The sequence below is a fragment of the Myxine glutinosa genome, chromosome 11, assembly GCF_964187855.1.
Source record: "Myxine glutinosa chromosome 11, kmMyxGlut1.1, whole genome shotgun sequence".
NCBI classification, from domain to species: Eukaryota; Metazoa; Chordata; class Myxini; order Myxiniformes; family Myxinidae; genus Myxine; species Myxine glutinosa.
In genome coordinates, this window is record NC_136271.1 from 47441845 (window position 1) to 47466429 (window position 24585).

General features: G+C 52.9%; 1 protein-coding gene across 1 annotated transcript in view; it reads left to right on the plus strand.

Annotated features, from left to right (window-relative positions):
* The window catches only part of LOC137436654 (ryanodine receptor 2), a 344268-nt gene that overhangs the window by 15727 nt on the left and 303956 nt on the right, over positions 1 to 24585 (plus strand). The window contains exons 6-9 of the mRNA XM_078786637.1: positions 5208 to 5320; positions 8312 to 8411; positions 12940 to 13036; positions 13369 to 13443. Of these exons, the coding sequence (XP_078642763.1) occupies positions 5208 to 5320; positions 8312 to 8411; positions 12940 to 13036; positions 13369 to 13443 (385 nt within the window). The remainder of the gene's footprint in view (positions 1 to 5207; positions 5321 to 8311; positions 8412 to 12939; positions 13037 to 13368; positions 13444 to 24585) is intronic.

Below are 24585 nucleotides of genomic sequence, written 5' to 3' on the forward strand. Positions count from 1 at the left end.
TGACTCGGCCGGGGTTTGAACCATTGACCTTCCCGACTCAGAGTCACCAATCCTATTGTTTGATGAGACAAACTTCAACACCCTCAGTCAGCGTGTGAAAATAATTTCAAAATAAAATAGTTTTCAAAACGAGTCCCTCAAGGATTCAAACAGGTATGCCCCCGTTTTGTAGTGTATACTCGCATGGTCTTTGTCCTGCCTCAATACACTGGGTGATTTTAGTGGAAGAGCTGAGTGATTTTAGTGGGAGAATTGAGTGATTTTAGTGGGAGAATTGTGATTTTATGAAAAGTGAGTGATTTTAGTGGGAGAATTGAGTGATTTTAGTGGGAGAATTGAGTGATTTTAGTGGGAGAATTGAGTGATTTTAGTGGGAGAATTGAGTGTTTTTATGAAAAGTGAGTGATTTTAGTGGGAGAATTGAGTGATTTTAGTGGGAGAATTGAGTGTTTTTATGAAAAGTGAGTGATTTTAGTGGGAGAATTGAGTGATTTTTGTGGAAGAGCTGAGTGATTTTAGTGGGAGAATTGAGTGTTTTTATGAAAAGTGAGTGATTTTAGTGGGAGAATTGAGTGATTTTAGTGGGAGAATTGAGTGATTTTAGTGGGAGAATTGAGTGTTTTTATGAAAAGTGAGTGATTTTAGTGGGAGAATTGAGTGATTTTAGTGGGAGAATTGAGTGTTTTTATGAAAAGTGAGTGATTTTAGTGGGAGAATTGAGTGTTTTTATGAAAAGTGAGTGATTTTAGTGGGAGAATTGAGTGATTTTAGTGGGAGAATTGAGTGTTTTTATGAAAAGTGAGTGATTTTTTTTTTTTTTTTTTTTGTGAATTTTATGGAAAGCATTCACTTGTTATATATAAACTGAAGCAGCTCAACTTTAAGGTATTAAAGGGAGCACGACATAAGGAAAGGGAGGGGAGAGGGTGAGGGAAGGAAGAAAAGAAGGAGCAAGTGAGTAGGGTAGGGGGTGGGAGGAGAAAAGGGAGGGAATGAGTGAGGTGGCGGAGGGGGGAGGAAAAGAGCGAGTGGGGTGGAGGTGGGGATGAGTGCCTTGAGGGTGGGGGAGAGGAGGTGGGTGGGGAGGGAAGAGGGGAGAAAGTGGAGAAAGAGTGGTATGTGTGCGTGTGTCCACACAGGATTATGATAACAGCCTAGGGTAGTAGGTTCAGCAGGTTAGCCAGGGCAGCACTGATGATTGATGACCTGAGCATCCCAAATTAATCAAGATGGTACTCGCTCTGCCAGGTGGGCAGGGGTTCAGAAGAGAGGTTCAGCTCGGTAGTTTGAATATGGGATCAATAGGGGGGAGAAGGGTTGAGGTGGTAGAGATGACGCAGAGAGGGAGGTTGGAAGTATGCGTGCAGTAGACCAGATGGAAGGGAGACAGGGCAAGGAGGTTGGTAGGAGGATACAGGTGGGGTAAGTGTTGGGGAAATGTCGCCATAGAGTACACTGAGAGGGTGAGGGCCAGGTATGAGCAACTTAGCGAAGAAGTGGAAGGTTTGGAGAAGGAGTGGAAGAAGTACGTAGAATCATCTAGGGGAATTGCAGAAGTTTTGCATGCGGGTGGTGGTGGATGGAAGGAGTAATGGCATATGAATAATAGTATCGTAAGAGATCAGCAAGCAGGTGGTCAGAGTGGAAAGATGGGAGGGACAGATACTTATGGCATGGGTGGTGATACAGAGGCAAGTGATCTGTGTTATGTCGGTATATGGGCCACAAATGGGAAGATCTGGGGCAGAGAAACAGGAATTCATGGACACATTGGAGAGGATTTTTTTTTTTTTTTTTTGTATACTGAATCGAGGCTCGTGAAAGAGCTAACATTAACTTCACAAACAAATCGACCAGACAAACAAAATACACAAAAAGAGGGAGCGGAAGACAAGATTGGGAGAAAAGGGGAAGCACACACACACAACATCCGAGAGCAGGGAGATGTGTGGAAGGGAGAGACCCCGGGGGGAGGAGGCGTGGGAAGGGGGGGGGGGGGAGGGAGAAGTATAAAGCACAAGGACACCAAGGACTTCCAGGACAAAAGTTGGTATTTCAAAAAGTGGAATTGGGGTGAAATTAGCGGGGGTAGAAAAGATCAAGGTTTTGGATGGGGGAAGATAAGAGATGGTGGTGAACAGCTGTTTTAAAGACCTGGAGGGTGGAGTGGGATTGAAGAGAGTGAGGGAGTTTGTTCCAGAGGCGGGAGAAAAGAGGAATGAAGGAGTGAAGGTGAGCAGAGAGTCTTGATTTTGGCAGTTTAACCAAAAGAGGGTTGCAGGCAGATCTTGTGCGACCTGTAGGAATATTTGCGGGACAGAGCCCAGAGAGAGCTGGGGGGGCAAGGCCAGAGAGGAGTCGGTAGAAGACGGAAAGACCACCAACCTGCCTGCGGTGAGTGAGTGAGAGGCCCTTGGAGTTGGTTGACACGCATGGTTGAGATGGGACGCATGATGGGAATGGTTGAGATGGACATGATGCTGTGCATCGTGGGGGACCTTAACACGCATGTCGGAGTAGCAGAGCCAGGTGAAGAGGAATCTGTTGGTAAATTTGTTTGGGGAACAGGAAATAGAGAGTACCAAGAGCTGATGGAGCTGGTGGCAAGGAATGGGATGGCCATATCTGGTTCATTATTTCAAAAGCGGGAAAGCCACAAGATTACCTGTAGGAGTGGACAGCACAGAACAGAACTAGATTTGGTGGTTGTAAGGAAGCGGCAATTGTGGAGGATGAAGGATTGCAAGGCCCTGTGGGAGAGCATGTTACCACCCAGCCCAAGCCTGTGGTGTTTGTGGTGATTATGAAGAAAAGGAGTGACGGCGAGCTGGAGCTACCGAGTTATGTGCAGGAGAAAGTGGAGGTGGTGGAGATCACGGAAGAAGAAGTGCAGACGGCATTGAAGAGGGTGAAAAAGGGAATGGCGCCAAGCATTGATGAGGTGTGTACAGAGATAACAATTGCAGCCGGAGAAGTCGGAGTCAGTTGGACGAATAAGTTGTTGAGTGTACAGTGCATTCAGAAAGTATTCAGACCCCTTCACTTTTTTCACATTTTGTTATGTTGCAGCCTTATGCTGAAATCGTTTAAATTCATTTTTCCCCCTCATCAATCTACACTCAATACCCCATAATGACAAAGAGAAAACAGGATTTTAGAAAGTTTTGCAAATTTATTGAAAAGAAAAAATTGAAATATCACATTGACATAAGTATTCAGACCCTTTGCTATGACACTTGAAATTTAGCTCAGGTGCCTCCCATTTCCCTTGATCATCTTTGAGATGTTTCTACACCTTGATTGGAGTCCATCTGTGGTAAATTCAATTGATTGGACATTTGGAAAGGTACACACCTGTCTATATAAGGTCTCACAGCTGACAATGCATATCAGAGCAAAAACCAAGCCATGAGGTCGAGGGAACTGCCTGCAGAGCTCAGAGACAGGATTGTGTCGAGGCACAGATCTGGGGAAGCCTACAAAAAAATCTCTGCTGCATTGAAGGTTCCCAAGAGCACAGTGGCCTCCATAATTCTTAAGTGGAAGAAGTTTGGAACAACCAGGACTCTTCCGAGAGCTGGGCACCCGGCCAAACTGAGCAATCGGGGGAGAAGGTCTTGGTAAGAGAGGTGACCAAGAACCCGATGGTCACTCTGGCTGAGCTCCAGAGAACCTGTGTGGAGATGGGAGAAACTTCCAGAAGGACAACCATCACTGCAACACTGCACCTATCTGGGCTTTATGGCAGAGTGGCAGAAAAAAGTGAAGGGATCTGAATACTTTCTGAATGCACTGTATGTTTCAATTCCGGAGACATATTCCAGAGAGCAAAGACATATTGTGGGGGACAATCCCTCCCCACTCCCAGGGACAGGAAGAGGGGAGTGAGTGGAGCCCTCATGAGGGGGTCTTTCTCCAATAGGGGGATAAATCCATGTCCGCTATTACAAACACCACTGGGGGCGTAGAAACATAATTAAATAAATGAACAGGATTATAATTTATTTATTTTTGTATACAAGATCAGCTGTTGGTGCTCCTATGGTTGGCAGCGAGTGCCCCGGAAGCAGTGACGGAAATAGAATGGCAATCATATGTGGTAAAATTTAATGCTTGATCAGAGTCGCCCAGATTGCTCAGATGGCAGAGCACTGGTATGGTTCACCAGAGAACCTGGGTTTGATTCCTGGTCTGGGCATGTAATTTTCCCACATATTCCAATTAATTAGTTATAATCTTGTTCATTTATTTAATGGTAGAGTTGGTCATAAGAATGATCGTTTTAAGGCCATTTTTCCCCTCTAGAGCGGGGGTTAGCCTTGCGGGCCCCATGACAATCATGGTTCCCTGTTTGAGGCAATGTTTTTATGGCCGGATGCCCTTCCTGACGCCAACCCTTGGTCACGCTCTGACGATGCGCAGGGATACAGTGTGCCGATTCTGAATCGGGGTACACACCGTGATCATTCATCCCAGCAAGCTGGTACTCAAATTGCCGACCTCGGAAGGATGACAGGCTGAGTCAACCCCCCTGTTGTTAATTCAGCGATCGACCGGGATTCGAACCCAGGATCCTAGGATCCCAAGCCGGCACCCTAACCGCTAAGCCAACGCCAGGCTAGTTGGTCATAAGCAAGAAACCTATTTATTTAGAGGACAAAGGGTCAACTTTGTCAGATTTCTAAAATAAATTTTCATCCGATTGACTGGAAGAAGAGTACATATTTGCACATCTCGTCTGCAAATTTAACCACGTATTATTTTTGAGGTCAACATAGGCCCAAAGGTCAACATAGGCCAAATTTCTAAAATTGTCAATTTTCATCCGATTGACTTGAATTTTTAAGAGGATTTGCATGTCACGTCACTGGATTCAACCACCAATTATTTTTGAGGCCATTATTGGCCAAAAGGTCAATATAGGCCAAAGGTCAACTTATTTTAGGGATTTCACAAGTACAGTGCTGTGCACAACACATTTCTTGTCTTTGTTGTTATTTACAGTCTAAATTAGTGCTATATTGAGGTTGTAATCAAGAAATCTGTCTTTATTACTATTCAATATATTGTGGACAATTGTACACACTATAACCATTACAAACACCGGAAACAATAATGAAAGCAAATGTAACCATACGACTTTGGGAGTATTTATGGAATGAAAAAGCTGTTGGGAGTGTGAATCTAGCTTGTTTATGTGTGACAAGGTGAGGCATGTTGGTGGACCATCCACCCTGCATCCAAACAACGATCCGAGGGAGAGAAGGTTCGTGTTGGAGATGATGTAATCCTCGTCAGTGTCTCCTCAGAACGCTACCTGGTGAGGCCCAGTTACCCAGCAACTGAGAGAGATGTATCTGTTAAAATGCACGTGAAAGACATAAATGGTTTGTTAACCTTTTTGCTAACCTTTGTTGGGTGTGCGGACCCTTTCCGACCTTCCAAAATTTTTGTGAACCCCAATGCACGTCTATCATGATGACATGATATCACATTGATTGACATAGTGATATACGACTATAATAGCGACAAATTACTGCACAAGCAGAATGAACCATATCCCTTTCACGAATGGTTGCTTCCGACGTGTGGCGGGTCCCAACATGTGACCTCATTTGGCAGTGTAGAGAAGCTAATGAGGAATTTCTCTCCCCCATGTGGACTGAGAGCGGGCTTGCGGACCTCCAGGGGTCCATGGTGCCAGGGTCGGTGCAACCACTAGGCAAACTAGGCGATCGCAGAGAGCGGAAAAATTTGGTGGCGACAAAAAAAACAAAAAACTATTCATGAAATTACACAGGTAAACAAGCAGACTGTCTGTGTTTTTTTTTTGTTTGTTTTTTTGTATACAAGATCGAGGCTTGTGAAAGAGCTAACATCAATCACAAAAACGGACAAACGGACACACATAGCATACAATAAAGGGAGCGGGAGACAAGATGGGGAGAGTGAGGGAAGCACACAAGTACAACAGCAGAGAACAGGGACATCAGGAGATCTGTGGGAGGGAGACGGCTTGGAGGGAGGAGGCATGGGAAGGCAGGGGGGAGGGGTTGGGAACATGGGCTGGTTTATGTGTTTGTGTTTTACCTATAATATGAACTGTTAATTGCCAGCTCAGCAAAAGCTAAGCAACCTCCTTTCCCCTCTTGGGGGCACCAGCAGTACTCCCCGAGATTGTGGGTTGAAGTAAGAACCGCGAACGCCTACTGAAAACTGCTGGTAACAGTGGGTGCCACTAACATCTTTAGCTCCACGAATACCGCTCAAGCTCCGCCAAGTTTAGCTCCCCCGAGCAAACCCAGCACCGACCCAACATGGGCACCAAAAGGGCATCGTGTGGGGATCGGGTAAACTGTTCTTTCTCTGCTTAATCTCGTCATTTCCCTTGGTCTTTACTATCTGTGGTGCGAACCACATTAACCACATTAACAGTGTGTTAACTGCATTGACTGTGGTAACCAGGTTAAGCCAATGGGGATATAGTGGGTGCGAGAGGGGTGTTATAATTGTATTGTTGAATTGCTGTCATACGTGAATTAGTGAATTTGCTCAGGAGTTGAAGATACCAGAACTTGCTCAGGAGTTGAAGATACCAGAACTTGCTCAGGAGTTGAAGATACCAGAACTTGCTCAGGAGTTGAAGATACCAGAACTTGCTCAGGAGTTGAAGATACCTGAACACATTGAACCAGATCCGGTCTGTATTAGGAGAAACAGGAAGCAGTTCACATATGAAGCAGCCGATGAGCCCATTCAGAACCTCAAGGAAAAATTCAAAATGAACTTTTTCTTCTTCAATCCTTGACTCGGCAATACAATCAATCGGGTGAAGAAAGATTCACACAGATGCGTCAAATTAGTTCTGTGTTTGGCTTCCTCTGTGATGTTCACGGGTTACAGAATAGAACATCAAAGCAAATGATGGAACACATTGCTTGAAGCTAACGCAAGCTTTACAACACGGGGACTCCAAAGATATCGATGCTTCCAATTTGTTCAGTGAACTGCGACCCATTGCAAGACGAGTTCCAAAGTTGGCAGGATCACAAGATGATTTGAACTTTGTTTGCAAAAGTAAGCTCACAGATAATTTCCCTGTATTGAAAAAGCTTCCAGACCTCACTTCAGGATACGAGGCTTCATTGAAATCGATCTTTGGCATTCTACACAACAGGTAATAATTTCATCAGTCCTACAAAGCAAATAAAGCATTATAAAGCAAAGTCAAGCATTGTAAGACATTAGTCTTCAATCCCAGTCTCTCCTTACCAAGAAGAACCAGCGAACATCTCAGCATAACTCATTCAGCAGACAAGATACTGACTCTCTCGCACACCGAGCGTTCGCCCATTCATCGGCATCCAAGATGCTCCACGACTGGGAAGGCTCTTCCTCTTCTTCATTTTCCCCACAGTCCCCAACACCTTTATTGCTCTCGACATCTTGTTGACTCCATGTTTCTGTGACCAGTGGTGAGCGAAGCTTTTTCCAAGCTAAAGTTTATCAAAGCATTCATTCTTTCCGTAATGATTCAACAAACACTTGTTGGGCTATTATCCACCTGTCAATAGAACATGAAATTGCACGAAACATTCACCTGAAGGGACTTGTTTATACATTTGGTAAACAAAGTCTAAATTCCAATGATCAACTTTGTTGCACGAGCACGTGGTATGACATCACGTGATCCATATTACACATAACGTGCGTTTATTCAAATACATATACAACTGTGAAAAGTACGTAGAACAATGATAATGTACAATTGGTGTCAGATTCTTCTTTTTCATGTAAAACACCGAGACCACAGGTTGGGAATCATTGCAAATTATGTTCCTGACAGGTTTCTATGTAATTAGTAAGCTTGGTTGTTGAATGGGAAGGCATAGTTATTTACATGGCACAAGCATGATGGCCATAGTCTGATTTTAGCATGTTTTAAATTTGATCTTGATTTGAACACTGATGGATTGATAATTATTAATCAATGTGACCCGGAAAACTGTCACATGTAATGATGCTCCGATGTCGGAATGATTGAGGAATAGCGATGGGGCATGCCCACTGTATGAGCCCGATAGATTTCCGGAGAACGTTCTTCCAATCAAAAGGGTGCATGTGACCTGCCATGGATATCCTTTTTCTCCTGACTGATGTAATTGTTCCATGTGCCTTGTTACACCTGTTAGCCCCTGCAGTGGAAAAAGGCTGACTAGTCAATGTGACGTCACTATAACAAGAGAATAGAAGATGCATCTTTGTATTTTGTGAATAATAATGGTTCCCTCTGGGTCATGTACCACCACAGCACCTGTCGTACACAAGTTCAGGACTTCATGTAGACGCATCGTTTCAGCAGACACTCTGGAGAGTCACTCCGACATCGTCTGGAAGTGAACTTGCCCAAGGTGTTTTAATGATACCTGTATTCTCATCGACTTTGCTTATTCTTCCATTTTTTCGATGGAAAATATTTCGAATTACTCGGGTGTTCAAAACGGTTATTGCAACGAGACTCTTACAGCAGTCCAAGAAGCACCACATCTTTATTTTCATTGTACAAGTACATATAATAATACATTAATTAGGAAAATCCAATCAAATTAATGAAAAACACCTGATGTTGGTGTGACCCTGGAATATCTGTGAGTCTCTCGGCTGAAGAACCTTTTGAATGTCCCAAGTTATTTCCTCTTCAATTCATTCGACTTAAATTTTTTAAAAATCTTTTACAGTTCTTCCTTTCTACATTCTCTAAACTCACCTTCATTCCACCCCTCCTCTATCGTTTTTAAACAGATCTCTGACTTGAAAATCACAATAAACCCAGTTTGTAATAAATGTTCGTTTTTTATGAATCATCCACTTTCTAAACTCCCCCCTCACACTTCCCCTCCTAAACCCCCCCTCACCCCTCCCTTTCAATTCTCCCCCCTCACCATCCCCTCCTAAACTCCCCCCTCACCCCTCTCCTCCAAATCTCCCCCCTCACCCCTCACCTTCAAAACTCCCCCCCACCCATCCTTCCCCTTCAAAATTCCCCCCTCACCTCTTCCCTCCTAAACTCCCCCCTCCCCTCCAAATATCCCCCCTTGACCCTCCCCTCCTAAACTCCCTTCTCGTCCCTCCCCTCCAAATCTCCCACTTTGCCCCTACCCTTCAAAACTGCCCCCTTGCCCCTCTCCTTCTAAACTCCCCCCAAACCCCTCCCCTTCAAAATTCCCCCCCCCAACACTTCCCCTTAAAATCTCCCTCCCCCAACCATCTTTCTCCAATTCTCCCCCCTCTCCCCTCCTCCTCAAAGCTACCTCCTCCCCACTTCGTCTCACTTCTATCTCATACCTCCACCTCCTCCAACCTACTAATTTGCTCTGCCCCTCCTCAAACAACCCCTCACTGTGCCTCATCCCATCACCATCAAACCTTTTGTCCTCCTCATCCTTCCCTTTCTCCTAACTCTTTTGCAATCTCTGACACACTTTCAACAGCTCTCCCTACCTCCCCCTCTCACCCTTCATCTTACCCTACCTCTCCCCTCCCCTGCCCTGCACCCGATGCACTCCCTCCGTCTTCCTTAACGGTATGGACCTCAAATATCCGGGGCCTTCGCTCAAACTTGACTGATCTCTCCATACAGGTTGCTTCTGACAAACCAGACGTAATCTGCTTAACAGAAACTTTCCTCCTTCAAGATGTCTCTGATTCCTTAATATCTCTTCCTGGTTACTCCCTCCTCCGGTATGATAGACCTGAGCCTTACTCCCTCCTCCGGTATGATAGACCTGAGCCTCGTCCTGGTGTTGGGGTTGCTATCTTTATAAAAAAAACTCTCTTCCTCACTCTCCTTGCACTGCCCTCTCTCCACCCCACCCCCAGGAGTACCTCTGGCTACGGCTTCCTCTCCCCCCCACCCTCGGCTCTCCGCTCCCACCTTTTGTTCATATGTGTTCTGTACCGTCCTCCAAACAGTGATGACTCAATTTACATTTCGCTGTCTGACAACATGGACCAACTTCTATCCACTCATCCCAACTCTCTCTTCCTCATATGTGGTGACTTCAACTGTCATCATGCCAGCTGGCTGGGTGTGGGTTCGTCTCTCACCAGCCATGGCACCTCAGCAAAGGACTTCTGTGACTCATTGGGACGGACACAATCTGTCAATTTCCGGACTCGGATCTCAGTCAACAGAGCATCTTCTCTTCTAGACTTGGTTATGACAAACTTCCCTGCAAATGTCTGCTGCTCTTCTGCTCCAATCGGTTCTTCTGATCATGTGCTTGTTAAAGTGGACATCTCCCTGGCCATTCTCAGAGAGCCTCCTCAGTGTCGACGAGTCTGGCATTTCACTCAGGCCAACTGGCACGGTCTTCAAGCAGCCATCAATCATCGGGACTGGTCTCCCATCTCTGCTGCCTCTGACATCAACTCATCCTGGGAATTCTTCCAAAGCAAACTGCTCTCTCTCATGCACAGATTTATCCCATCTCGTCTTCAGTTGTCATACCCTTCCTCCCGTCCATGGTACACTGAAACTTGTGGTGGGGCAGTTGCCCTGAAACAACTTTCCTTTGCCTCTTGGAAGGCTAATCCAACTGAAGGTAATCTCAGTTTCTTTCACAAAGCTCGGATCAAGTGTATGTCTACCCTCAGGAGTGCCAGGAAGCACGATCTCTCCACACTCAAGATTGAACTCTCAAACCTGTCTCCTTCCTCCAAATCCTGGTGGCGTCTGGTCAAATCCGTTTCTGGTGTTTGTTCCCCCTCCATCCCCTCCCTTACCTCAAATGGCGACACAGCTGCAACCGCACGTGACAAAGCCGAATGCCTCAACTCTGTGTTTGCCTCAAATTTTGTGTTCCAAACCCATCTCTCTCTGTACCCACCTTACCCAGTCGAACCCAGCTGCTCCTGGACTCTGTGTCCTTCTCTCCTGACAAGGTGGAGAAGTTTCTGTCAAACCTCGACTCTGATTCTGCAACTGGACCAGACGGCATCAGCCCACGGGTCATCACCCATCTGCCATCAGTTTGGAAATCAGCCAACATTACCGCTTTACACAAAAAGGTGCAAAAACAGATCCTTGCAACTACAGACGAATCAGCCTGCTCCCAATTATCAGCAAAGTTATGGAATCCATCATTACTTCGGATATCAAATCCTTCCTCTTCTCCAATGGCTTGATCTCTGATCATCAATTTGGTTTCAGACCAGGTCACTCTACTCTGGACATGCTGCTTCTGCTGTCTCAACAATGGATGGAGGTCCTCAATGCCAAACAGGAAATCAGAGCTCTCTCCCTTGACATATCACGTGCCTTCGATACGGTCTGACACCCCTCTCTGCTCACCAAACTCTCCTCCTATGGTATCCATGGAAATCTCCACGCATGGCTTGCGGACTTCCTCTCTAGTCGTAGTCAACGTGTGGCCCTGAATGGAAATCTCTCATCTCCCCTTCCTATTCAGGCTGGAGTTCCCCCAAGGCAGTGTTCTGGGCCCTGTGCTTTTTGCCCCCTTGCCCCTCTCCTTCTAAACTCCCCCCAAACCCCTCCCCTTCAAAACTCCCCCCCCCCCAACACCTCCCCTTAAAATCTCCCTCCCCCAACCATCTTTCTCCAATTCTCCCCCCTCTCCCCTCCTCCTCAAAGCTACCTCCTCCCCACTTCGTCTCACTTCTATCTCATACCTCCACGTCCTCCAACCTACTACTTTGCATCATGAATTGTCTTCATCAATGATCTCTCCGACTCTCTGGAAAATCCTCTCTATCTCTTTGCTGATGACTCCACGCTCTGCCGCTCCATTCCTCATCCCTCAGATCGGCAGTCTGCAGCCTCCTCACTCTCTGCAGACCTGGACAAAATCACTGACTGGGCAAACAAGTGGAACATGTCTTTCAATCCTGACAAATCTCACACTCTTACTATGTCTCTCCGAAAAGACCGACTGGACAACCCTCCCATCCACTTTCTCAACAATCCTCTCCAAGAAGTTCTGTCACTCAAGCTTTTGGGTCTCACGATCTGCCTTGATCTTTCATGGGAAAACCACATTTCCAAGCTGGCCTCCAAAGCCAGTCGCCGACTGGGCATTCTCTGTCGTGCGAAGTCCTTCCTTGGCACACCTGAGCTCCTCACCACATACAAGGCTTTCATCCGCAGCTCAATGGAATACTGCTCTCCCCTCTGGGCTGGTTCTCCTCCTCACACTTAGCTCGGGTTCACGCTGTTGAAACAAAGCTTTCAGAATCATTGGAATCTCCCACGATTAAGCTGATTGTGAGGGCGTTTCACTCACTCACCAAAGGCAGGTAGGTGGTCTTTCTGTCTTCTACCGACTCCTCTCCGGCCTAGCTCCTCCAACTCTATCTGTGCTCTGTTCCCCAAATATTCCTACAGGTCGCACAAGAACTGCCAGCCACCCTCTGATGGTTAAACTGCCAAAATCAAGACTCTCTGCTCACCTTCACCCTTTCATTCCTCTTTTCTCCCACCTCTGGAACAAACTCCCTCACTCTCTTCAATCCCTCTCCTCCCTCCCGGTCTTTAAAACAGCTGTTCACCACCATCTCTTATCTTCCCCCATCCAAAACCTTGATCTTTTCTATCCCCGTTAATTCACCTCAGATCCACTTTTCTTTCTTGGAAGTCCGAGCAGTATCCATGTGTTTTGTACCTCTCCCACCCCCCACCCCCCCTTCCCATGCCACCTCCCACCCAAGCCCTCTCCCTCCCACAGATCTCCCAATGTCCCTGTTCTCTGCTGTTGTACTTGTGTGCTTCCCTCTCTCTCCCCATCTTGTCTCTCGCTCCCTTTATTGTATGTTTTGTGTGTCGCTTTTTTTTGTGATTAATGTTAGCTCTTACACGATCCTTGATCTTGTATACAAAAAAAAAAGTAGCTTCCAATTAACTCTTGTTTCTCACCTGGACAGGTTATTTGATCGGAGGGGACGTGCTGCGCCTGTTCCACGGACACATGGACGAGTGTCTGACAATTCCTTCGGCTGAACAACCGGATGATCATAGGCAGTAATGAATTAGGGAAATCGGGATTGTGGGGAAGGTTCAGCTGTCGAATTGTGTGCTTGGTTATCAGAGCACTGAAGGCCATTTTCGTATTTTCTTTAATTTAAAATATGGTCTGTATCGACCACGGTCTAACTCATCAGTTTACCTCATGTGACTTTTACATAGACAGTATCAGATTTGTTGGAAACAAAGTTTGTCCGCAAAATATATGCAAAATAGGTAATATGCTCCTGTAGCTCGACACTGATTTGCACCAGTCTTAAAATAACACTAATAATACCCATGATGATGCCAACTTTCCAAAAGGTGCTTTAACTCTTCCTGTTCAACAGCACGGTGCATTACGAAGCTGGAGCTGTGTGCTCCCATGCTCGATCATTCTGGCGCCTCGAAACATTGCGAGTCAGGTATGTCTGCCACATCCTCTTCCTCCATCAGGCCTCACTATCACCTCGATAGCCTTTCACAATTCATGATGATGATGATTATTATTATTATACATACTACTTGATCATTATACATACTAGCTGAAGTGCCCGCCTATGATGGGTCGGTCCCATACATACCATACTATTCTCTCTCGGCTCATGTAATCATTTTCTGTGATCGTTTAATTATTTAATTAGCTTAAAATTAAATTATTTTCTGTGCACATATATCTTTACAATTTAATTCTACCATCAGTTTCCCCAAAAAAAGTCATGTACTCATTTAAATTTATGAAAAATGCAATCCCTGGAGTTCTGGCTACATACATACATACATACTGTGCATACATACATACATACACACACACACGCACACACAAACATACACATACATGTTCATACATACATACATACATACATACATACATACATACTGTGCATACATACATACATACTGTGCATACATACATACATATACACACATACATACATACATACACACACACATGTTCATACATACATACATACACACACATACATACATACACACACATACATGCGCATAAACATACATACACACATACATACATATATACGTACATACACACACACACACACACACACACACACACACACACACACACACACACACACACACACACATACACACACATGTTCATACATACATACATACACACACACATACATACATACACACACATACATGCGCATAAACATACATACATATATACGTACATACACACGTACATACATACATACACACACATACACATAAACATACATACACATAAACATACATACACATAAACATACATACACATAAACATACATACACATAAACATACATACAAATAAACATACATACACATAAACATACATGCACAAATTTTTTTTTTGTATACTGAATCGAGGCTCGTGAAAGAGCTAACATTTATTTCACTAACAAAACAACCAGACAAACAAAACACACAAAAAGAGGGAGCGGAAGACAAGATGGGGAGAGAAGGGGAAGCACACAACCACAACATTTGAGAGCAGGGAGAAGTGTGGGAGGGAGAGGGCTTGGGGGCAGGAGGCGTGGGAGGGGGAGGGCGGGGGGGAGAGGTATAAAACACAAGGGGACCGAAATTAGCGGGGGTAGAAAAGATCAAGGTTTTGGATGGGGGAAGATAAGAGATGGTGGTGAACAGCTGTTTTAAAGACCTGGAGGGTGCAGTGGGATTGAAGAGAGTGAGGGAGTTTGTTCCAGAGGCGGGAGAAAAGAGGAATGAAGGAGTGAAGGTGAGCAGAAAGTCTTGATTTTGGCAGTTTAACCACAAGAGGGTTGCAGGCAGATCATACATACATACATACACACATACATACATACATACATACACACATACATACATACACACGTATGCCATAACTCTATTATAATATGACGAGTGGGGACACCCGTGGGAATCCCACGGGCATGGATGGACGTGTGTGACATTTGGACATCTTGAGTTTGATGCTGCGCATTCAGTTTTTCAATTTGATTACTGGCATTTCATCAGATCCACAAATGATGTAATCCACACAATTTATTTACTTTACATGATATGTTACCCCTCACTCATCTCCTCTCCCCATAATTAATCTCTCCCCCCCCCCTCCCCTCGCCCCGTCACTCCACTCCTCTTTCCCCCTCATTCCTCTCCAACTCCTCCTCTCTTCCCTTTACTCCTCTCCCCCTCCACTCCCTCACTCCTTTCCCCCCCCCCCCCACTCCTCCCCCCCCCCACTCCCTCACTCCTTCCCCCCCCCCACTCCCTCACTCCTTTCCCCTCCCCACTCCCTCACTCCTTTCCCCTCCCCACTCCCTCACTCCTTTCCCCCCCCCCACTCCTTTCCCCCCCCCCACTCCCTCACTCCTTTCCCCCCCCCACTCCCTCACTCCTTCCCCCCCCCCACTCCCTCACTCCTTTCCCCCCCCCACTCCCTCACTCCTTCCCCCCCCCCACTCCCTCACTCCTTTCCCTGCCCCACTCCCTCACTCCTTTCCCTCCCCCCCACTCCCTCACTCCTTTCCCTCCCCCCCACTCCCTCACTCCTTCCCCCCCCCCACTCCCTCACTCCTTCCCCCCCCCTCCCTCACTCCTTCCCCCCCCCCACTCCCTCACTCCTTCCCCCCCCCCACTCCCTCACTCCTTTCCCCCCCCCCCACTCCCTCACTCCTTCCCCCCCCCACTCCCTCACTCCTTTCCCCCCCCCCCCACTCCCTCACTCCTTCCCCCCCCCACTCCCTTCCCCCCCCCACTCCCTCCCCCCCCCACTCCCTCACTCCTTCCCCCCCCCCACTCCCTCACTCCTTTCCCCCCCCACTCCCTCACTCCTTTCCCCGCCCCACTCCCTCACTCCTTTCCCCGCCCCACTCCCTCACTCCTTTCCCCGCCCCACTCCCTCACTCCTTTCCCCGCCCCACTCCCTCACTCCTTTCCCTCCCCCACTCCCTCACTCCTTTCCCTCCCCCCACTCCCTCACTCCTTCCCCCCCCCACTCCCTCACTCCTCCCCCCCCACTCCCTCACTCCTCCCCCCCCACTCCCTCACTCCTTCCCCCCCACTCCTCACTCCTTCCCCCCACTCCCTCACTCCTTCCCCCCCCCACTCCCTCACTCCTTTCCCCCCCCACTCCCCTCACTCCTTTCCCCCCCCCCCCACTCCCTCACTCCTTCCCCCCCCCACTCCCTCACTCCTTCCCCCCCCCACTCCCTCACTCCTTCCCCCCCCCACTCCCTCACTCCTTTCCCCCCCCCCACTCCCTCACTCCTCCCCCCCCCACTCCCTCACTCCTCCCCCCCCCACTCCCTCACTCCTTTCCCCCCCCCCCACTCCCTCACTCCTTTCCCCCCCCCACTCCCTCACTCCTTTCCCCCCCCCACTCCCTCACTCCTTTCCCCCCCCCACTCCCTCACTCCTTTCCTCCCCCACTCCTCCCCCCCCCCCCACTCCTTCCCCCCCCCACTCCCTCACTCCTTTCCTCCCCCACTCCTTTCCCCCCCCACTCCCTCACTCCTCCCCCCCACTCCTCCCCCCCACTCCTCCCCCCCCACTCCCTCACTCCTCCCCCCACTCCCTCACTCCTCCCCCCCCACTCCCTCACTCCTCCCCCCCCACTCCCTCACTCCTCCCCCCCCACTCCCTCACTCCTCCCCCCCCACTCCCTCACTCCTCCCCCCCCACTCCCTCACTCCTCCCCCCCCACTCCCTCACTCCTCCCCCCCCACTCCCTCACTCCTCCCCCCCCACTCCCTCACTCCTCCCCCCCACTCCCTCACTCCTCCCCCCCCCACTCCCTCACTCCTCCCCCCCACTCCCTCACTCCTCCCCCCCCACTCCCTCACTCCTCCCCCCCCACTCCCTCACTCCTCCCCCCCCACTCCCTCACTCCTCCCCCCCACTCCCTCACTCCTCCCCCCCACTCCCTCACTCCTCCCCCCCACTCCCTCACTCCTCCCCCCCACTCCCTCACTCCTCCCCCCACTCCCTCACTCCTCCCCCCCACTCCCTCACTCCCCCCCCCACTCCCTCACTCCTCCCCCCCACTCCCTCACTCCTCCCCCCCACTCCCTCACTCCTCCCCCCCCACTCCCTCACTCCTCCCCCCCCCACTCCCTCACTCCTCCCCCCCACCCCTCCCCCCCACTCCCTCACTCCTCCCCCCCACTCCCTCACTCCTCCCCCCCCACTCCCTCACTCCTCCCCCCCCACTCCCTCACTCCTCCCCCCCCACTCCCTCACTCCTCCCCCCCCACTCCCTCACTCCTCCCCCCCCACTCCCTCACTCCTCCCCCCCCACTCCCTCACTCCTCCCCCCCCACTCCCTCACTCCTCCCCCCCCACTCCCTCACTCCTCCCCCCCACTCCCTCACTCCTCCCCCCCCACTCCCTCACTCCTCCCCCCCCCACTCCCTCACTCCTCCCCCCCCACTCCCTCACTCCTCCCCCCCCACTCCCTCACTCCTCCCCCCCCACTCCCTCACTCCTCCCCCCCCACTCCCTCACTCCTCCCCCCCCACTCCCTCACTCCTCCCCCCCCACTCCCTCACTCCTCCCCCCCCACTCCCTCACTCCTCCCCCCCCCACTCCCTCACTCCTCCCCCCCCACTCCCTCACTCCTCCCCCCCCACTCCCTCACTCCTCCCCCCCCACTTCCTCACTCCTCCCCCCCCACTCCCTCACTCCTCCCCCCCCACTCCCTCACTCCTCCCCCCCCACTCCTCCCCCCGCCACTCCCTCACTCCTCCCCCCCCCCACTCCCTCACTCCTTTCCAACCCCTCCTCACTACTCTCTTTGCTTTACTCCTCTCCCCTCACTCCTCCTCACTCCTCCCTTCACTTTACTCCTCTCCTCCCCACTCCTTTCCAACTCCTCCTCACTCCCTTCCAACTCCTCCTCACTCCTCTCTTCCCTAGTTCCCTTTACTCCTGTCCCCTCACTCCATTCCATCTCCTCCTCACGCCTCTCTTCCCTTCACTCCTCTCCTCCTCACTCCCTCACTCCTTTTCAACTCCTCACTCCTTTCCAACTCGGACCGCAATGATGATCTTCAACAATATTATCCGATACTTCATCCGGATTCATCACAGCTGCTCTTGCATACGTTTGCTGGGCACGCATTATCCTCCAACGTCTTTGTTGCTCAGCATCCCGTGCAAGTCTGTGTTAACGTTGATTGGCTGTCTCTTTCTGTTCCCTCATTCTTTTATTCATTTTGGAAATAGAATTTACAAACGCGACGCGTAATTGTTACCACGATTAAGTGGCGACACGTAAACGAAGCTTCGCCCTTCTCCCCACGTGCAGAGTATTTAAGAATTGCAATTTTTATTGTGACAACTATCTGAAGAATACAGTTCAAATGGAAAAGTCCCTGGGAAAACTGTTATGGGCGGTGTATAAGGAAATTACGTTACACCCTTCCATCCGGCAAAAACCAAATTTACTCTTTTCGTTACACTTACAGCACCGAATACACTTCTTTTACTAATTAAACATTGATTAAAACCAAACGTTATTATTTACGAAATATTGTATTCCATAGTTAGTTTAGATTATTATGAAGGAGCCGGGGCTCCCACGTCGATCGGAAGAATGGACGCGACAAAAAGCTAGAATTCATCTGAGTTGCTTTAATGAAATCAAACACTCAGGCACTCTGAAAAACCGTTTATCAGTCAGCAATATATATCTATTCCGCCAGGGGGTTTGCCCAGGCCCGGCGCCAGGGGGCGTGGCCCAGCGTCCTGGCTGCGGCCTGGCAAGTTGAGCGCGGGCCTGGGCGTCCTGGACGAGCCCGGCATGGTGATCGCTCCGCGTCCTTGATAGGTGCAAGGCGATTGTGAAAACTCAGCGGCAGCCGCTACACACGTCCCCCCAGAATCGACTTGCACCGGCAGGGTCAATTTGAGGGGGGTCCTGATGACCCGGCCGAAGCGACCCCTGGCGGGTCGTGGGAGGGGGTCCGGTGAGGTGGTGGGCGGTCGAGTGGGGGGCACCGTGGACGGGGGACGGCCTCGCCGCGGCGGAAGGGCCACCCGTGGTGGGTGGTCGACGTCCACGTGCGCCGGCTTGAGGCGGTCCACAGCAATCCGGTCCGACCTGCCGCCGATGTCGATGACGAACGACTTGTCGTCCCGTCGCAGCACCCGGAAGGGCCCGTCGTACGGCGGCTGGAGTGGCCACCGATGTGCGTCGTGACGCACAAAAACATACTCCGCTGTGCGGAGTGCTGGGGGGACGTAGGACTGGGGGTCACCGTGGTGGGATGTTGGCACGGGGGCAAACCGTCGGGCGGCCTCCTGGAGGTCCGAGCGCTGGTGAGCTGCGGACCAGGGACTGGTAGCGTCGGGCACAAATTCGCCCGGGACGCGTAGCACCTGGCCATAGACAAGCTCGGCGGTGGATGCCTGGAGGTCCTCCTTGGGGGCCGTGCGAAGGCCCAAAAGGACCCATGGCAGCCGGTCGGCCCACCCGACGTCTTGAGGCCGGCCATGAGCGCGGCCTTCATGGAGCGGTGGAATCGCTCGCACAACCCGTTTGCTTGGGGGTGGTAGGCCGTAGTACGGTGGAGCTTGATCCCCAGGTTGCGGGCGACCGCGCCCCACAGCTCGGAGGTGAACTGTGGACCGCGGTCTGACGAGATGTCCGCCGGTGCGCCGAAGCGGGCGACCCAGGTGGCGATGAAAGCCTGCGCCACGTCGGCGGTGGTGGTGGAGACGAGGGGAACGGCCTCCGGCCACCTGGTGGTCCTGTCCACCATGGTGAGCAGGTGTGTGAACCCCCGTGACGGGGGGAGGGGGCCCACCAGATCCACGTTGACGTGGTCGAAACGTCGTTCAGGCACGGTGAAAGGTGCCAGCGGGGTCTGGGTGTGTCGGTGGACCTTGGCCCGTTGGCAGGCCGTGCAGGTGCTGGTCCAATCGCGGACGTCCCGACGAAGGCCGTGCCAGACGAAACGCGCCGACACCAGCTTCTGGGAAGCTTTCCGGCCCGGGTGGGAAAGGCCGTGGAGGGAGGCGAAGATGCGGCGTTGCCAGGCGACGGGCACGATGGGGCGAGGCTGGCCTTGGGAGACGTCGCAGAGCAGGACAGTGTCCGCGCAGGGGATGTCGGCCAGGCGGAGGCCCGTGTCCGCCGCCCGGAGGGCTTGCACCGTGGTGTCGGTGGTTTGGTCCGCCGCCCGGAGGGCTTGCACCGTGGTGTCGGTGGTTTGGTCCGCCGCCATAAGCGCAAAATCCACGCCCAGGTGGACCGCGTTCGCGCTGGCCCGGGAAAGACAGTCGGCCACGGCGTTGTTTTTGCCGGCGACGTGCCGGATGTCCGTGGTAAACTCCGACACGGCGGAGAAGGTGGCGCTGTTGGCGGGCCGACCATGGCTCCGTGACCTTGGCCATGGCGTAAACCAACGGCTTGTGGTCGACGAACGCCGTGAAAGGTCGGCCCTCCAGGAGGTGGCGGAAATGGCGGACGGCCAGGTGTAGACCGAGGAGCTCCCGGTCAAACGTGCTGTATTTGAGCTCGTTCGGCCGGAGCTGCCGGCTGAAAAAAAGCGAGTGGCTGCCAAACCCCGTTCACCCATTGCTCATGTACGGCGCCCACCGCGTAGTCGGAGGCATCCGTGGTGAGGGCGATGGGAGCGTTGAGCACCGGGTGAGCGAGCAGTGTTGCGTCGGCGAGGGCCCGCTTTGAGCCTTGGAAGGCCGCATCCAATGCTGCGGACCAGGCGATGTCGTGCTTGGCCGGCATGCCCCGGAGGGCTTCGTAGAGGGGCCGCATGAGCTGAGCAGCGCGGGGCACGAAGCGGTGATAAAAATTCACCATTCCCAGGAATTCCTGCAGGGCCTTTATGGCGCGGGGACGCGGGAACGTGGTGATGGCCTCGACCTTGGTTGGCAGCGGCACGGCCCCGTTCTTGGTGATGTGATGGCCCAAAAAATCAACGGCCGTCGTGCCGAAGTGGCATTTGGCCGGGTTGACGATGAGGCCGTGCTCGCTGAGGCGCTCGAACAGCGTCCGGAGGTGGAGGAGGTGCTCGGCCCGGGACGTGCTGGCGACGAGGATGTCGTCCAGGTAAACGAAAAGGAACGGCAGGTCACGCAGCACGCCGTCCATCAAGCGCTGGAACGCCTGAGCCGCGTTCTTGAGACCAAACGGCATCCGCAAGAATTCGAATAAGCCGAACGGCGTGATGACTGCCGTTTTAGGGACGTCGGCCGCCCTGACAGGTACCTGGTGATATCCCCGTATGAGGTCAATTTTCGAAAAAATGACCCGTCCCGCCAGACGGGCGGAGAAGTCTTGGATATGCGGGATCGGGTACCTGTCGGGGGTGGTAGCGTCATTGAGACGGCGGTAGTCGCCACACGGGCGCCATCCACCCCCCGGCTTTGGCACGATGTGCAGTGGCGAGGCCCACGCGCTATCGGAGCGCCGCACGATGCCGAGGTGCTCCAACGCGTCGAATTCGGCCTTCGCTACGGCGAGCTTGGCTGGGTCGAGGCGGCGGGCCCTGGCGTAGACCGGCGGGCCCGTGGTTGGTATGTGGTGCTCGATCCCATGCCGTACTGCGACGGCCGAAAACGTCGGCCGCGTGAGGGCCGGGAACTCCGTGAGCAGGCGAGCAAACTCGTTCGCCGCCGGGACGGCGCATGCCAGCTCGGTCGGCGCGGAGCTGCTCAATGTGCATACCAGGGAGCTGAAGGTTTCAGCGTTGATTAAACGACGCCGTTGGACGTCCACCAGCAGTCCGTGTGCGCAGAGGAAGTCGGCGCCTAGCAGAGCCACGGGCACGTTGGCGGTTACAAACGTCCAAGCAAAGCGTTGGCCGCCGAAGCAGAGGGTGACGTTGCGCGGGCCCGAAGGTGCGGATAGTCGATCCGTTGGCCGCAACTAAGGAGGGGCCGCAAACCGCGGATTGCCTGTCCTGGTCAGAGGCGGGTATGACGCTCAGTTGGGCGCCGGTGTCGCACAGGAAGCGCCGTCCGGACGCTTTATCCGTGATGAACAGTAAGTTGCCCGTGTGGCCGGCGCTCATGGCTGGTAATGAACGCCGGCCCGGCCGTTTCCCGGCCTGCCGACGGTGCACGGGGGTCGGCATGTCCGGGCCTTCTGTCCGAACCTGGCATGATAGTAACACCACGCTTGGTCAGGTGGAGGCCTCGGTCGTCGTGCCGGAGGTGGTCGGCTCGGTAGAGCGGCCGCCAATGGCGTCGGCAGTTCGGCCGTCGACCGTGCCGGGTGCTCGGGCGCCCTGGGTGTTGCGTCGGACGGCGGTGGGTCCCATGTCGCCGCTACGATGCGCTGTCCTGCGGCGGAGATCTTGTCGGCTTCTCTGGCAAGGGCCCGGGGATCTGTGATCGTCGTGCTTGCCAGGGCGAGGCGTACCGGGTTAGGCAGCTGACGGAAGAACAGCTCCCGGAACAGGAATGCCGGAGAGTGCTCGCCGAGCAGTGAAAGCATGTAGTCCATGCGCTCGGAAGGGCGCGTGTCGCCGAGCTCAGGCAGATCGAGCAGGCCGCCGTGCGCGTTCCGCCGATGGGAGGGCGAAAGCATCGAGGAGCAGCTTCTTAATCGCGCCGTATTTGTCAGCGGGCTGGCGGGCTTTCGAGGAGGCTCAGGGCGCAGGCCGCGGTAACCGACCCGAGCGCAGCTACCACATGGTGGAAGCGGGTGTCGTCGGCCGTGATGCCTCGCAGGGCGAACAGGGACTCTGCCTGTGCGAACCAAACCGCCGCGTGAGCCTCCCAGAAGGTAGGCAGTTTAAGGGCGACTGCCGTGTCCATGTCGATAGGTCACCAATGAAGGAGCCGGGGCTCCCACGTCGATCGGAAGAATGGACGCGACAAAAAGCTAGAATTCATCTGAGTTGCTTTAATGAAATCAAACAACTCAGGCACTCTGAAAAACCGTTTATCAGTCAGCAATATATATCTATTCCGCCAGGGGGTTTGCCCAGGCCCGGCGCCAGGGGGCGTGGCCCAGCGGCCTGGCTGCGGCCTGGCAAGTTGAGCGCGGGCCTGGGCGTCCTGGACGAGCCCGGCATGGTGATCGCTCCGCGTCCTTGATAGGTGCAAGGCGATTGTGAAAACTCAGCGGCAGCCGCTACAATTACGTACATTTTTCGAAGTATGGCACTGTATTGTTTAATTACATATTTGGAAAAGAGTGAACTTGCATTAAATTCTGTATATACATCCCGGGAATATGAAAAATATAATTACACTACGGTTTGATCCCTAATTTCAGTATTCAGTCACTGTACTTTTACTAAGTAATAATAGAAATAACTAATTTCTGGTAAGGAACCCAACTCTACCTTGTCTCCACGACTCTCCTCCCCTCCCCCCTCCCCCACCTCCTCCCCTCCCCCTCCCCCACCTCCTCCCCTCCCCCTCCCCTCCTCCACCTCCTCCCCTCCTCCTCCCCCTCCCCTCCCCCTCCCCTCCTCCTCCCCCTCCCCTCCTCCACCTCCTCCCCTCCTCCACCCCCGCCCCTCCTTGTCTCCTTGTCTCCTTGTCTCCTTGTCCTTGTCTCCTGTACCTTGTCTCCACGACTCTCCTCCTCCTCCCCCTCCCCTCCTCCACCCCCTCCCCTCCTCCACCCCTCCCCCCCTCCCCTCCTCCACCTCCTCCCCCCTCCCCTCCTCCCCCTCCCCCTCCCCTCCTCCACCCCTCCCCCTCCCCTCCTCCACCCCTCCCCCCTCCCCTCCTCCACTCCTCCCCCCTCCCCTCCTCCACCACCCTCCCCACCTCACCCCCTCCCCACCTCCACCCCTCCCCTCCTCCACCCCCTCCCCTCCTCCACCCCCCTCCCTTCCTCCACCCCACCCCCCTTCCTCCACCCCACCCCCCTTCCTCTACCCCACCCCCCTTCCTCCACCCCACCCCCTCCCCTCCTCCACCCCCCTCCCCTCCTCCACCCCCCTCCCCTCCTCCACCCCCTCTCCCTCTCCACCCTCCCCTCCTCCACCCCCTCCCCTCCTCCACCCCCCTCCCCTCCTCCACCCCACGCCCCTCCCCTCCTCCACCCCCCTCCCCTCCTCCACCACCCACGCCCTCCCCTCCTCCACCCCACCCCTCCCTTCCTCCACCCCACCCCTCCCTTCCCTCCACCCCACCCCCTCCCTTCCTCCACCCCACCTCCTCCCTTCCTCCACCCCACCCCACCCCTCCCTTCCTCCACCCCACCCCACCCCTCCCTTCCTCCACCCCACCCACCCCTCCTTCCTCCACCCACCCCCTCCCTTCCTCCACCCACCCCCTCCCTTCCTCCACCCCACCCCCCTCCCTTCCTCCACCCCACCCCACCCTCCCTTCCTCCACCCCACCCCCTCCCTTCCCTCCACCCCACCCCCTCCCTTCCTCCACCCCACCCCCTCCTTCCTCCACCCCACCCCCTCCCTTCCTCCACCCCACCCCCTCCCTTCCTCCACCCCACCCCCTCCCTTCCTCCACCCCACCCCACCCCCCCTCCCTTCCTCCACCCCACCCCCTCCCTTCCTCCACCCCACCCCACCCCCTCCCTTCCTCCACCCCACCCCACCCCTCCCCCTCCCTTCCTCCACCCCACCCC